A 14,762-nucleotide genomic window follows, 5' to 3' on the forward strand; every position below is an offset into this window, starting at 1 on the left:
GCAACTTTGAAACGTTACGGCGGCACACCAATGATTACAGTTCTTTTAAAATATTGTAACGTTTGGAGGATGAGGAGTATTGCAACCACTCATGTAATAATAGACGACATAAGGGACAGATAACAAAACAAAAAAAGGGGGGGGGAAATCTCCTGATGGAGGAGAAAATAAAAGATGAAAATGCTCATTCATGAGCGACTATGAAGAGCACTTTTATTTTTTTTAAAAACAGAAGAAGCGAAAAACTGTTTTTTTTTTTTTTTAGTAAGCAAAGGTTGAACATGCACCTTAATCCATTATGAAATGTTTGGCCAGCTTATACTTTGCTCTCATTTCAACAGGCCCCCCCTTTTTGCAATAACACTTTTTTTCCCTCCTTTCTTTTTTAAACAAAGATTTTTAATGCATTGATCAGTCTGCAACCTTTCAGCTAATTTTTAACCCCCTTTTCTTACAGTTTCCGAGTATTATGAAGAGAATCCAAGCGGATGTTAAGCATCTAAAGATTCTCCGCTTGGCCCTAAACGAAGTTCACAAAGCAGATCGCTGACGAGACCTTTAGTTAACGGTCCTATGCTTTTTTTTATTTTTTAAACTAGCATTAGCAAAGATCACTATTAATTTGACTTATTGAGAGGAGGGGGAAATCCTACACATTTTTAAATAAAGCTGTTTACTATGTGGGGTGGGGGGGTAAAAGGTCAAATCAGTAAAAAATTTAGTGGAAATGAAAAACATGCAATACAAGTGGGGAGAAAAAAAATGTTACAAACCTAACAGTCAGAGCAAAGAAAAGAAGAAGGACAAAAAAACACATGGTTGAGCCACTCCAGATTTCACAATGCATGTAGCCGATCAGGACACAGACCCCAAAAAATCAAACATCCATTAGGCAACAGATCAAATGATGCTTCCTCAGCCTATTGTCACGGTACTGGTGGTAACACATGAGGCCCTACAGGTACAAGCTTTCGGTTTATATTTGCGAGACAGAAGCAGCTGAGTGCCACATGATAGTGGTTAACTTAAGCATGGAGTTTAATAAAAAGGAAAGGCGAGTGTAATAACAAGATTAAGTCGGTCTTCTACACCACATGATGCTTCTGCTTCGGTTTTCTCAGTCTGCGTCGTCCTCAGACTCTTCTTCCTCTGCAGTCTCCAGCCAGGTGAGCCACTGGTTGACCTGAGAGGGAGAAAATACGCACTGAATGGTGTGTTTCTAACATTTTGTCCACTCCATTAATATACATGACAACACTTTTCAATATAATGCTCGTAAAGAACAATTATCACCTTTCAGACAATGTCAAAAGAAAATGAAAATGCATATGAGTCAGAGACAAAAAAGGGTTGGCAAGATGTACTTTTTTTGTGTAGTTTTTATGTCATTTGAAATGACATTTGGACCATTTTTAACCAATAGTAAGACTGAATGCTACACCACCTGTGCAATCTAATGGGACCCAACTGCCCCCATTAAAAAACCCAAAACATAAGCTGGATTCAACTGGGAATTAACTTGTGATGCATCGTTTTTTAACACTGTTCATCTGTAATATACAATTTATTTCTGTATCATTTTAAGCAGAGGCCCTTTAAATTTATTATTTAGAAATATGACTAATCTGTGACCAATAATCTGATATTAAAATTAAGAGATTCCTCCTCATCTAAACTGCCTCTCAAGTACAGTAGCATGCTACAGCTAAGCGGTGCTCTGCCAAAATGTTACGGGTGCAAGTCGCCCTCTAGAAGAACCGCTCCACACATTAGGGTAAGTGGATTATTAAACTATTTTGACAGTGACTGATTGGGTCACAGAGTGTATGCATGTGGTTTGGAGACAGAACTCTACACTACAAAAAGGCCTGTGTGTGTGAAAGTGTCCATGGGTTGTTTTTAGAGGTCAAAAATAAACTGCACGAATCAGATTCTTATAGTTAAGTAATTAAAGTTTAAAATTTAATCCATGCATTGCTGTACGCTTAAGATATAAAACCAAACTCTCTGTACCATACTGAGTTGCACAGCATGAGTCTTTTGCATCACATCAAATCAAATTTTGCTTATTAAAATTGTATCAAATCACATTACATCACATTCAGGGTGAATCATATTGTATTGGTATCGCTTCTTATGTTTCTATAATGCACTGGATTGTTGGCGATGCACTGATATCACATCAATCTCAGTGATAGAGATGCTCATTTTACTCAACTGAAATTAAATTAAAAAAGATAATCGGTTTTCTTTCTTGAGAGAACTCGGTGTGATTTCAGTGTCACTGTACCTGGAATAAAGCTTTTCCTTTTCCAGGGAATTCTTGAGTAATATCTTCTTTCCATGCAAGGAAGGCTTCTTCTTCGATGATCTCCATGTCGTAGAAGTTGACATAGAAGCGCAGCAGCATGCCTTAGTGGGTGGAGTATTTAAGAAAACTGTTTTACTAGCAAATCACAAAGCATGTACCTGACCCATTATTTTTCTGCTTGAGTAACAAAACATGACATTCAGAAAAGATAAGTACTGAAAGTATCTCCAGTGTATCTGATTCATTGTTTAAGCCTGTGCTGCTGAAACTGTGGTCAGTGCAGCCCAACCAGTGCTAGGTTTTTGAAGGCAGCAGTGATAATATCTGAGATTTTAAAACATCTGACAACAATATTCATGGTTTTATAAGAGCACACAACATTTTTTTTTATAAGAATCCCTTAAAATGTGTTTTCTTAGTACTGTGACCAAGATATGTATCGTGAAAAAAATAAACTTGTTATTAGAGCTCTGATGCAGCTGAGACACAGTTTATACCTACTTCTAACTATTACTTATCACCTGACACATACTACTATACTAATATATTTGCAATAAGTCAATTAAAGCAGCTGTAGTAGTCTGTATGGGGTCTTTGGAGGGAGGGGGGTGTTTACTGTACCTTTTGGGAACCCACTGGCGTTGCAGTGCACCTGCAGGGCGTACAGGGCGCTGACCTGCAGCTCGGTGTGGTCGTGCAGGAACTTCTGCATGACTGGCTTGAAGGCCAGAAGTAACTGTTTCTCCTGCTCCAGCTGTTCTTTGGAGGGGGCTGCCAGCTGGTCGTCGCTCTCCACAATGCACAGCTCCTGAGCGATGTACTGGAGGAAACTGGGAGAGGACCAGAGGGGATGGTGGTAAACAAAAAGGACTCTCCATGCCAAGAACGACGTCTGCACCTTCCTTGTATTTATACTTCTAGTACAAGGTGTACACTGAAGTCCATATTTTCAGCCTCTTTTATGTTTGTTTTGTGTCATTGCGTTACTAATTGAAGTGATGGGTCTAATTTGCCTCATTGTGGTTCTTGAAATGTGCTTCGAGTTACATTTCTGGTACTATTTGGTCAAAAAAACGCCTAAAAACACAAACATTGCTGTTTCTTTAAAACACGTTTTTAAGGTGAAATAAGATAAGTTTTATTGTCACTGGACAGCGAGATACAATGAAATTTCATTTAGCAGCAATCTTTGTAGCAGCTACAGGATCAGTATAAATATAAATAAATATGTATCAAAACAATATGTTTCAAGTATCCCACAAACTAGGCAATGAGGTGTTCAGATAATGTTTTCAACCTTATTATAACTACTAAAATGTGATTTAAGACATCTAATTTCTAATAAGAAGGTGGATAATAGAGGTTCCGTGCAAGTGTTTGAGCTTTACTATACATTTAAAGACCTCTACAATATATTTACCTGGTCATGAGGATGTTGACAAAGCCTTTATCGGTGTGGAGTTTGGGAGAGATGTTGTCTTTAATCCACTTGTAGATGGACTGTGGAGAGGGATCCGCCTTTATCTGCTTCAGCAGCTCCTTCTCTAGCTTAAGCAGCGGGAACAGGAAGCTCAGGCCCTTCCCTTCCAAGATCTCCAGCATGCGGTCCTTGTTCTGATCAATTTCTACATCAATCGAGAAGAAGTCGGTTAGTCACAGAGTAACAACTAAGGTTTGAGGTTTTGTGAATGACCGGTAAGGGAGAGATGGATGTAGAGCCGGAGGGGTTTACCTGGTAGCATCTTCTGCATGTTGACTTTGCTCAGCTGGAAGAGGTCAGTGAGCCACTCCCGGTCCTTCAGTTTGGCCGTCTGTTGCAGGCAGAGCAGGAAGAGGGGGAAATGGGTGCCGTTCTCCAACGGGTGAGCCAGCTCCGCCACGCTCACCAGCTCCGCGATGATGGACCGCGCCGCAAACTGGGCCAGGTAGGATTTCACCAGGGGCACGTCCAACTCGATCTTAGGGCACTGGTCCAGGACGGTGAGGAAGGCCTGCAGGAGTGGAGGGAAACGTTGGGGTATGAGTAAAGATGCAGCCATCCTGTAGGCTCATCAGTCACAGATGTGTCTTCATTATAAGCCTATAACAGGGAACTTAAATGTAGTTATAAAAAAACCCATCCTGTAGCATCTTGGTTACAACAACCAAATTTAATGCAAATACAAATGAATATCTACTCTGTTCCTCAAATCACTTGCACATAGCACATTACTTACTGCAGGGCCACACTCCCTACATGCACTGTGCATTGCTCCATCACATGCACACATTGATTTCTAGAAAGGAATGTGTGTATTTTACTCTACATTCATGTTTGTGTTGTTCAATGAAAGAATTGAAGTTCTAATCACAAATCTTTGTTTTTAAAAGAAAATTGTATTAGTTTGCATGCATGTCTGCTTATGACAAAACCAAATGTTTATATTTATGTTTGTATAAAATTGGTACAGTTTGTATAAATTACCCCAAATTTCCCTTAATCCCCAGAAATGTATTGGAAATGTTCCGCCCCTTTGCAACCCTAATGAGAAATTCATTGCATGATTGAAAATGGTGAGACGGTTTTGGTTCCCTTGTTATGAAAATCCTCCAGATTTGATCCATGGTAAAAAAAAAATAGAAGAGAAGAGTAACTGTTTATATGATAGCATCATTTCTTGGATATAACTGTGTTTTGTCCATTTTTACAGGATTTCTCAGCACTCACATATAATGAAAAGCAATTTATCCTCCATCTGATACATCATATACAGTAGGAGCAGTGGGCAGCACTGTACTTTGATGGGGGGACAAACTAGCTCAGTGTCAGTGGTCAGGGTCACTGAAAGGAGTATTAATCCTAACATACATGTTTTTAATGGTGGAAAGAAACTGAAGAATCCTGTAGAAAACCACACTGACAAACCCAAAAACCAGCACCTTCTTGCTGTGCAGTGCTAGCCACTGAGCCGCTGTAATGCCCACAGTATGATACTGAATGAAAGCTCGACACACACACCTGCATGAAGTTCTCTCCAGTGATGAGGCCCTCGGTGCGAAGCGTGTGGATCAGGGTGCTGGCGTGCTCCTTGTCCTCATCGGGACGATCCAGGGAGCACACAATGATCTTACTCAGCATCTCGGGCAGGAAATGCTTGGGAGCCCTCATCTCTCGCACGCCGCTCACAGCCTCGGTCAGGTTCTTACTGTTAAAGTAATCAGTCATGACCGTTTCCTGAAGCCACAACGCAGAAACAAGACGTGGTAAATTAATTATCGAAAGCACAAAAAAAAACATGAACTCATCTGTGCTCACCTTCTGTTCTGTATACATGTGCCAAGCAGGTTCGTGTGTGAGAGTGAAAACCACATAACTGGGAAAGGTCAACAACGATGATGAACTACAATTTGCAAACATTAGTCAGTTTTCTACTCACTAACTGACTCATTTTCTGGTTTCAACAGCTGCTGACTGTATGAAAGTATACTAAGGTGATAAATCTTTATTTATCCACAGGACTTTACTGTGCCAAAATGTATTTGTGTTAGAGCCAGGGCTGCCATAACATTTACTTTCATCATTGATCAATCTGCTGATTATTCTATTGATGAACTGTGTCTATTAAATATCAGTAAATATTGAAAAAAAATGGCTGTTAATAATTTCCCACAGTGCAATAAACATTTTCAAATGTGTTATTCTTTGTTTGGCCAGCAGTCTAAAACCAAAAAGATATCACTTTACTATCATATATGAGACAGAAAAGCATCAAATTCTAACATTTGAGGAGCTGGACCCAGCCGATTTTTTTTTCTTTTTTGCATTTTTAAAATAAAGGAATTAAATGATTATCAAAAAAATTACCTAATAATCTTCTTTTGATCAACTAATCAGCTAATTGTTGCAGCTCTAGTGACAGTTATCCTTTATTTTATCTTTTTTTGCGTGTAGTAATGTAGTTAAAGAACCAAATTGTTCTACGTACCGTCATCTTAATAAGTTCTTCCCTGGCAGGAGGTGGTTTCTTGTTTATCTTCTGAGGTTTCTCTTGGATAGGCGGAGGGTTGGTCTTCAGGCCAAGCTGTGGAGGCTGAAGCCAAAACGCATGTGATTATTACACACACACACAGTTTAACCAACAAACTGACTGAATCTTTTTTTATTTCATGTGCTAGTTTCATAAAATCATTGTGCTTTCTCTCAAAACATTTTTTTCTTTTTTTTTCTTTTTTAAAGCACTTCGAGCTAGTAGTGAACTGTGAGGTCTCACCTGTCCCAGAGGAGGGGTTTGAGTGCGTGGGGGCTGGGCGCTGGGAGGCATCATGTTGGGGATCTGGGGCTGGAGCTTCGGGACCTGGTTCTTGTTGAGTAGGAATGACTGCGCAGGTCTCAGGCTGATCTGCTGGACCACGTAATGTCAAGAACAGATCAGTCAGTATGTTTAGTTTTTCTAAAAAAAATCCAATACCCACACCCACACATTAGCTGAAGTCATGCCCTCATATCTCATAATCGCAGTCAGCGGACGAGCTACCAGTTTGAGCAAGAGAAAGAGAGAGAGAGAGCAGGAGAGGAGGAAGGATAGAAAGATGGAGGAGATCAAAGAAAGAGTAAAAGTCACAAGAAAAGACTGGTAGCAAGTTTATTCCTCAGAATAACGCGTCTTTTCATAATCACTGGGCATGAAAAATCAACACTGGCCACTGAACTTCAACTTATTGATATTTATTATATTGTTGTTAGGTACTCGAACTCTTACAGTAGTAATGGATACCTCATCTGCATTGAGCTGTCCTTTCTTGCTGAATCGTGGAGGCATGTCCTTGGACTGTACCTGCTGCTGGGCCATGTGGTTCTGGTTCTGGTTGAGGAAATGCTGGTTCTGAACCTGTCCGGAGACACGTGGGCACAGAGGACCATGAGACGCAGGCAGGCAGGATAAAACAGCCAAAGTACTTTCTTTTTTTTTTTAATAAGATTTGACCTGAGGGTTTGTGGAAAAGCAAGCAGTAACATTAATTTCCACTGTGAGAAAGATTACCTGGTTGGACTTGACAAAAGACTTGGGGCCCATGTCAAACTGGGACTGCGGTGGAGGGGCGATGTGGCCTCCGTGGCCGTTGAAGAGCGGGTTGGTGCGATGTCGTCCCATAGTGGGCGAGTACCTATCCTGAATAACCCCCGGGCCAGTTCCGATCCCACTACCTGCCACAGTACATAGAGGAAGTTAGTACAGATATACAGAGTGTGAATGTGTTTTTACTCAAGGTGAAGATTTTAAACACAAAGAATAAAAAAGTGAGTCCTGTTTCAACATTGAGAACATAAGGTGTGGCTAAAAAAAAAAAAAAAAGGTCAGCACACAGCCGTACCTGGCATCTGTCCAAACATGTCGGCCAATCCCCCAAGAGTCTCTCTGTCCAGTTTCATTCTGTTGGGCATGAAGGGGCTTTCCAGGAAGAAGTCCATTCTCATCCCCTGAGACATGGGTGCTGGGATGAAAACACCCAAATCCTACGAGAACAGGGAGACAGAGCTGTCACGTCAAAATGTCGACCAACACGACTCAAACTCTTCTAACCCAGGATTTAATTTCATTACGGCTCCAAATTTGAATCTTCAACAATAACTCGTGTTTTTAAGACCTTGATACTACACCACATGATTGCAATCAAACCGGAAAATTGATAACATCCTGTGCTGACTTTATTGTCCCGCTGACACACATTCCTCAATAAAAGGATGTTTGTACTGATGTGGGGAAACTGGGTCTTTGTGAGAGAAGGTAATAATGTCACATGTTTATTTATCAAACCCGTAAACACGTGCTTGACGTCATTCGGACAATGTTATTGTTGATTCAGGAATGCGGGTGATCTAAACAATGAGCGCAATCATTTCTACTGGACTCACTTTCACTGCTTCCTGACGAATCTGGTTAATCGTCTTTGGTCCGTTGTCGATGAAAGCCTTACGGGGGACCCAGTTGTTTTCTCGCAGTTCCACGGTGTCTTGCAGCAGGAAGCGGATCCTAGCGGGCAAGTCCTTGTTGTTCATTAAGGATCGCATACGGCCAAAGTACTGATCCATTAAAGACTGTGGAAAGGAAGCATTGAGAGGTTGTGTTTACTGCCACAGAAGAGGAATAAATCTTTGGGTCATTAGCACAGCGTAGCCTCAGATTTACTAATGGTACCAGCAGCTCTGTGAGAGGCACAATCTGAGGCTACACTTCTTTTTTGCACTGTTAATAAATATTGTACATAATCTGCCTATTTCCTGAACCCTGAAACATGTTTTTCCTTTCTTCTTCTGTAACTGATTTTGTGATATGAGTTGGATTACTTAATTGTAATATATTGTGTATTGAAGAATTGTTTTTTTGGTAATATCATTATATTGTGGGAAGAATATCATGATAGTATAGTTTTGTGAGTTCATCTGTGATTCCTGCCCAACTACTACATATGCAGCAGGCTTTATGTTAGCTGTTAGTTGGCTGTGAGCCAGGTAAGGCATTGGGTGAGCCAGATGGCGAGACAGGCGAGGACCTGAGACGACACAGCTGACCCAGACAGGGCCACAATAGCACTGAGAAAAAACTCCCCTGCTGGTCAAGAGTGTTCTGTGTTTGGTTGGGATTTATGACCCTGACCTTTTTATATATGGAAGTGCTTTGTGTGGCTATTGTGTAGTTGAATGCAGAAGTAAAACTTTAGCAGAGTCTTCAACAAGAACTGTGCCTTTGTGTTGTGTTGTGTTTAACATTTTGTTCCAAAGACCCCCCCCCCCCCCGGCATTACTACCTCAAACCAATACACAGCCCCTCCAGATGGGCTATATCTCATGCAAGGACGCTTGGAGCCCGTTACCTTTGCTTTCTCATGGTCGAGTCTCGGCCCCACTGTTCTCATTATCTGACAGAGGCACTCCAGATCTTCCCCCATATCCTTGAGCTGGACTCTCTTCTTCTTTTCCAGAAGCTTTTGAAGAGATTAAAGACAGAAGGAAGGCAAGGGTCACATAAGGTACTCTGTTCTGGCTTCATTAAAATAAAAAATAAAAAAGGTACAGTATGTGCTGTTGAGGGACAACACAGTGATTGTTCTGATTCCAGTCCTTTTTTTATTATGTCTTAAAAATAAGAAAAAGGCCTTCACGTACTGTTTTGATGCACTTATGAAGGATAGATTCATGGATGAGGTCGAGTTTGCCAAGTTCCCCGATGAATTTAATGTTGCCAAGCATCTTGATCTTGGCGATGGCACGCTGCTCCTCCTCCTCAGAAGTAAGAGGGTTGTCATGTTTGTCATAGACTGGAGTGAAAGAGGAATAAATAGCAGTTAGCGGGCTGCGGACAGGCTAAGGTGAAATGAGCTTCAAGACACAAAAAGACGTGAGCTTACTTTCAACATTTCTGGCGCGGTTTTCAAATTCATCTTGAAGCTTGGAAATCAGCAGTCTTCTGAAGGTCTAGAACAACGAAGAGCAGTATTAGATGAAGCTCAACAAGAAATGTCAAAGTGTTTCTTTAGAAGCAAAGATTAAAAAAAAAAAGAAAAAAAAAGTGCTGTTTGCATTTTAAAAAGGGAGTTGTTCAAAACCATAATACCAATTACTTATAACTATAATTTAAATAAAAAGCTTTTATCAATAGAGTAATGGTGCTGATGGCTTCATTACAGCCCACTCAGCAGAAAACAAAAAGCAATAGGAGAAAAACAAAAAACTAGATGTTTAAAAAGGCGTGTTCGACTGTCCAGAAGAATGTGCACAGTCATACTTACAGTGCTCTGCTTTTGGGATGTTTGGATCTCAGTTGAAGGGCCATCAAAGTTTGGTGCGTCCTCTGCCAAGCGCAGACATAGCTGAGCATAGAGCGAGCTATACTTCGGCTCTTCTAGGGCTTTGTCCACAATCTGAACCACAGAGAGAGAGAAAGGAGAGGAGGGGAGGGCAAGGAGGAAAGAGAAGGGAGAAAGCAGAGAGGGACCATTCGCTCGGGTCATTAAAACATGTTGTGTATAGGTATGAGTCACTCCAAAAGCAGGCTGCCAAGAATGGATGAATACATTTTCCATTTAGCAACAGCGCTGAAAATAAATAAATAAATGCACACTTACCAGCAAGATGATTCCTTTAAGGACGAGTTTTGAATCAACGCCCACATTCAGGAGCTCAAGGCATAGCTTGTCAAACTTCTCAGGCGTGAGTTTATTGAGTATGCTAGAGAAAGAAAGAGAGACAGAGATATAAAAAAAAAGAGGAAGGGAGAGGCAGCAAAAGCAGGAAGTCAGCATATTGTGTGAGATCAAGAGGATGGCATGACATTATGTTATCAGCTAGATTTTTCCATATGCAGTTACAATATGGCCACATACCGGTGCCTATCTTCTGATCACCTCAGCAAAAAACGAATTCCATTACAGGATTTTATAGTAAAATTATAGTTGTCACATATGCTTTCATTCTTAACACCAGACTGGTTCCGAGCTTCAGTCTTCATTTTAAAATTAATGTTCAGGCAAACCCACTTAACCGAAAAATGAGAATAATTGTTCTTTTTTTAAATGGCATTACATCTTCAGTTAGTCTTTCAAAAGTTATCCATCAACTAATCAGTCATGCTTCACTGCTCAAGTGTTTCTGGAGACAGCTGCAGCATCATTTGTTTTGTTGTGAGTGTAACAGAGCTAATTCATTATCATTTATAAATCCACAGTGGGTTTTTTGTGTTTATTTTAAACCAAATCTCATTATCCACACTGGCTCCTTCATTCTTGTCTGGCTTTGACCTTCTTAAGTGCTTAACATCCTGTTATTCCATGTATGAGTTAATATTAAAACACCCTGATTTTCTGATTATTCCAGAAGTTACAGCTCAGTGTAGATCTTTATGGGTTTTTATTATAACTCGGGAATTTTGTCATGTTCAACAATTGAAAAACAGCAGAAATTGAGTCCCAATCTGGCTTAATTATTGTACATGTGAATGTGTGCAGTTGTTTATTTGTCCAAATTGAGACTGCACAGCCCCAATGCCTGCTTCCTGTGGTGGCCACCAGCTAGCCTGCATTCCTGAGGGAAAACACTGTCATCTCTTCATCTTTTTTGTGCTTGTAAACATCACCTGACACCGAAGGGAACGTGGGCTTAAGTGCTTTTAGCGGAGTACATGCCGTGTCTTAATGCCTGGAGAAATATGCAATGCAACACTCTGTCCCACTTTGACCCTTTTAAAACTCACAAAACGATCTGCACGTCAAGGATTGAATAACCGAGACAGTATAAAAGAAAAAAATTGAGACATAATCAATAAATGTGCTGCTGCTCCATGCTGTAGCTGCTAAATTTAAAGAAAAGTAGATCAAAAAAAAAGAAGCTGCTCCTGAGATTTGATTATGAAAGTCACAGTCCATTGTTGTTAATTGAGCAACAATCAGACTCAAAGAGCAGGATTGTATAACTGGATAAAAAGTTTAAGCATGAGGAGTAACAACAACAACAAAAAAAGGTGTTTTTCCCCTGAGGATGGATAATTAACTCTTCAAGTGTGCATGCAGGCTTGAACCTTACCCCCTCACTTTCCTGAAGATTGCATCGTGTCGCTCTTTTTCATTGCTGGAGTTGACATCTCGTCTAGTGCTTCGTGAAGGAACCCATCTCTGAACGCTTTGCCCTGGGGTTTTCCCCAGGAACTCGCTGCAGAGACAGACAAAGGGTGTAAAGCAACAATAACTGATGACAATTGTGGCTGGTACTGAAACACACACGAATACCTTTTGTAGTAACGTTTTACTGTCTTAACAAAACTTAAATGCTTACACATTTTTTACATGTGACTGCACGCTCAAGTCAAACAGTAAGAGTACAGCACAATAACAGAGGAATAAGAGACTATAACCTCCTTTTTGCTTTGTTTTACTGTTAATTTCAGGTGTTGGAAGTAGATCATTTTCAACCCACAAGCAGAAGCAAATGTATTTTTAGAGTGAGTGCTGCACCACCAGCGTTAGAGCTTTAAAAACAACGTTCCTTCTTTTTACCCTTTGTTGTAAAACGATCCCTGACTGCCTGAGTTGATAAACATAAGCTCGCTATCTGCAGCTGACTGACATGTTCCAGGACTTCTGGGTAATCAAATTAAGGTTTCCTGTAATCAACACAGTTTAGTCTAATTCGCCTTTTCTGTACGGGGGTAATTATTTACAACGGTTGCTGGTGCCATGACGCTAATAAATAAGTAAATCACTACACGCTATGCGAGGAAAAACTCCAGATGTAATACCTGTTGCCGACAGTCTTGGGATAGTGCTGAGGTGCACCCCTACCACCTCCTCCCCCCGAAGAAGCACTGCAGGAGCAAACACAAGGAGGTGAGGAGACATTAAGTACAAACTAACAATAGGCACGATAGATTAAGCTTGTATCTTGACATGAACTATAATCTTTAGCTCACTGAGAGACGCCAGTGTAAACTGAATAATTTCATCCTGGCCTCCGCTCCCCCTTTCAGTATATTCATTTGCTTGTGATTTCTGCTTTTTCTTATCTATAGATTTTTGTTTTTAGGATTACTCCTCTTCAATTACAGCTTAACTACAAGTATAAGAAAAATGATGTATGGCTGCTGCACATTTTAAGTTCAGATTAGTACACATGTGGGCAACAGACATCGTGTCTCATCTTTTAACTGTGAGATGTTTAATTTATTTTATTCATCAGATTCCCACACGGTCAAATAAATAAAAACGTGTGCAGACTAGTCACAGATTGGTAATAAAGTCCTAGAGCACAGCAGAGTCTCTTCTGCTGCTCTCTCAGCCAAAGAGTCATCATGATGAATGGCAGCAGAGGAGGAGGTTTGTACCATCACCTGGTTCAAAGGTCATCTAGACAACTTCAGACCTCCATCTCCATTACAGTTAAGTTTTATATTTGGATAACTTTGGGAGAAAACTACTTCTTACAAGTTTAGCTTGCAGTGCTGTTGCTCTCTGTGTTTATCTGTGGACAATGACGCAGCTTGAGAAAAAAAAAAAAAAGGGGGGGGGGGGGCAGTGACTTGACTGAAAATGAGATTAGATTCAGGGCTCCTTGACTGATGATTCAAATTGAAAGAGACACTGAGGAACAAGAGCCCCTGCTTACAAATGAGCCAAATTTACACTCTTAAAAAAACAAAAGCACAATGAGAAAACTCTGATCTCTGAGAATACAATCCAGTCAGTCATAACCACTCGTTTCTCAATAGAGCAAGACGAGAGTGGGAGCCGAACTGAACGGCTCGGTCTGGCCGACGGCTACGCGAGTAAACACTGCGAGACGTGTTTTCGAGTGACTGTCACTATCAGTCGTGTGAGAGGCAGACCATACAGCTTTGAGAGCGACAATGCTTACATTGATAAGGAGCTACAACAAGTGCAGTAAATCTAAGGTTATGGTGGGGGTGTGTATGTGTGCATTACTGTACCATTTACACAGCTGTAGCTAGACTTTATGTAGCCTTGGCTTTGGACAGTAACACTGTATCTTACACAGATATAACCAAGGCCACACTTTTTTCATGATGCAATGTGACCAATAACTAAAAAGTCTGACCTTAATCCAAGAAGTGAGGCATCCTGTTGATGCTGACTCTGGTCAACTGGGCGTGTGCCGCCACCACAACTACACGACCAATGGGACAGAAATTCTCCCAAGGCTCATTACACTGCTGCCCCCCCACCCCTATTTTTAAAAAAAGGCTGCACAAAGAGAAGTGTCTGACAGCCATTTTGAGCCTTCCCGCATCCTGCTTTGTTGTAAAGGCCGGAAGTTCCAACCCAAAAAACGCTAGCAGAGGGCTAACCATGATGGAGGGGTGGGGGGGTGGTGGTATTGTTGGCATGGTGGTATTTCCTGTTCGTGCTTACCTGAAACGAGAAGCACCCCCTTCTGCAATCACACTCTCCACTTTGGCGGCTTGACAATGAAGAATACTCAAAAGAATAAGAATAATAGGAGGGGATGGGGAAAACGGCGCTGTGGAAGAGAGGGAAAAAAAGGGGGGGAGGGAAGAGAGAGCAATTAGTCACCAAATTGGAGGAGGATGGGTGGAACAAGACATATTCATACACACATCAGACAAACGGGACATTATGAGTTATCTTTCGTCATCTGAGGACGTCAGATACCCAATTTAGCTTTTTGATAGTCTTTATTGTAGGCCTGTTTTATGATGAGTTATTAAAGCAAAGCTAATAAAAAAACGACACTGAGAATAGCATAGCTGCTTATATTATTTTTTTTTATCTTATTTGACAGCATGCAAAAATGTTAAAACATCTCTGCTAAATCTTTGCTCTGCTAGTACACTAAAAGCAGCGGTGCGTCAGCTCACCAGCTATCTAATGTAGCTGACTGATCCATAGGGTTAGCCTTCTAGCTATGTCACGACATCGATTTATAACACAACTGAGTGCCTTTCTT

At 40.8% G+C, this 14,762-nt stretch overlaps 1 protein-coding gene and 1 non-coding gene across 2 annotated transcripts; both read right to left on the reverse strand.

The window, feature by feature from the left end:
• Window positions 1–401: 401 nt before the first annotated feature.
• On the reverse strand, window positions 402–14,310 carry eif4g2b (eukaryotic translation initiation factor 4, gamma 2b). Its single transcript, XM_062420350.1, has 20 exons — window positions 14,207–14,310; window positions 12,580–12,645; window positions 11,868–11,936; window positions 10,415–10,517; window positions 10,079–10,210; window positions 9,698–9,764; window positions 9,456–9,607; window positions 9,164–9,274; window positions 8,205–8,387; window positions 7,664–7,805; window positions 7,333–7,496; window positions 7,051–7,179; window positions 6,562–6,693; window positions 6,277–6,381; window positions 5,310–5,525; window positions 4,044–4,302; window positions 3,732–3,936; window positions 2,933–3,141; window positions 2,291–2,412; window positions 402–1,183 (listed from the first exon to the last, which is right to left on the reverse strand). Exons 7-20 carry the CDS (start codon window positions 9,537–9,539, stop codon window positions 1,118–1,120), a joined length of 2,127 nt encoding a protein of 708 aa, XP_062276334.1. The 5' UTR covers window positions 9,540–9,607; window positions 9,698–9,764; window positions 10,079–10,210; window positions 10,415–10,517; window positions 11,868–11,936; window positions 12,580–12,645; window positions 14,207–14,310; the 3' UTR covers window positions 402–1,117.
• On the reverse strand, window positions 6,785–6,975 carry LOC133982606 (small nucleolar RNA SNORD97). Its single transcript, XR_009925351.1, has one exon. It is a non-coding gene; the product is annotated as a small nucleolar RNA SNORD97 (small nucleolar RNA).
• Window positions 14,311–14,762: the final 452 nt, after the last annotated feature.

Source organism: Scomber scombrus, chromosome 6 (assembly GCF_963691925.1).
Source record: "Scomber scombrus chromosome 6, fScoSco1.1, whole genome shotgun sequence".
NCBI lineage: Eukaryota > Metazoa > Chordata > Actinopteri > Scombriformes > Scombridae > Scomber > Scomber scombrus.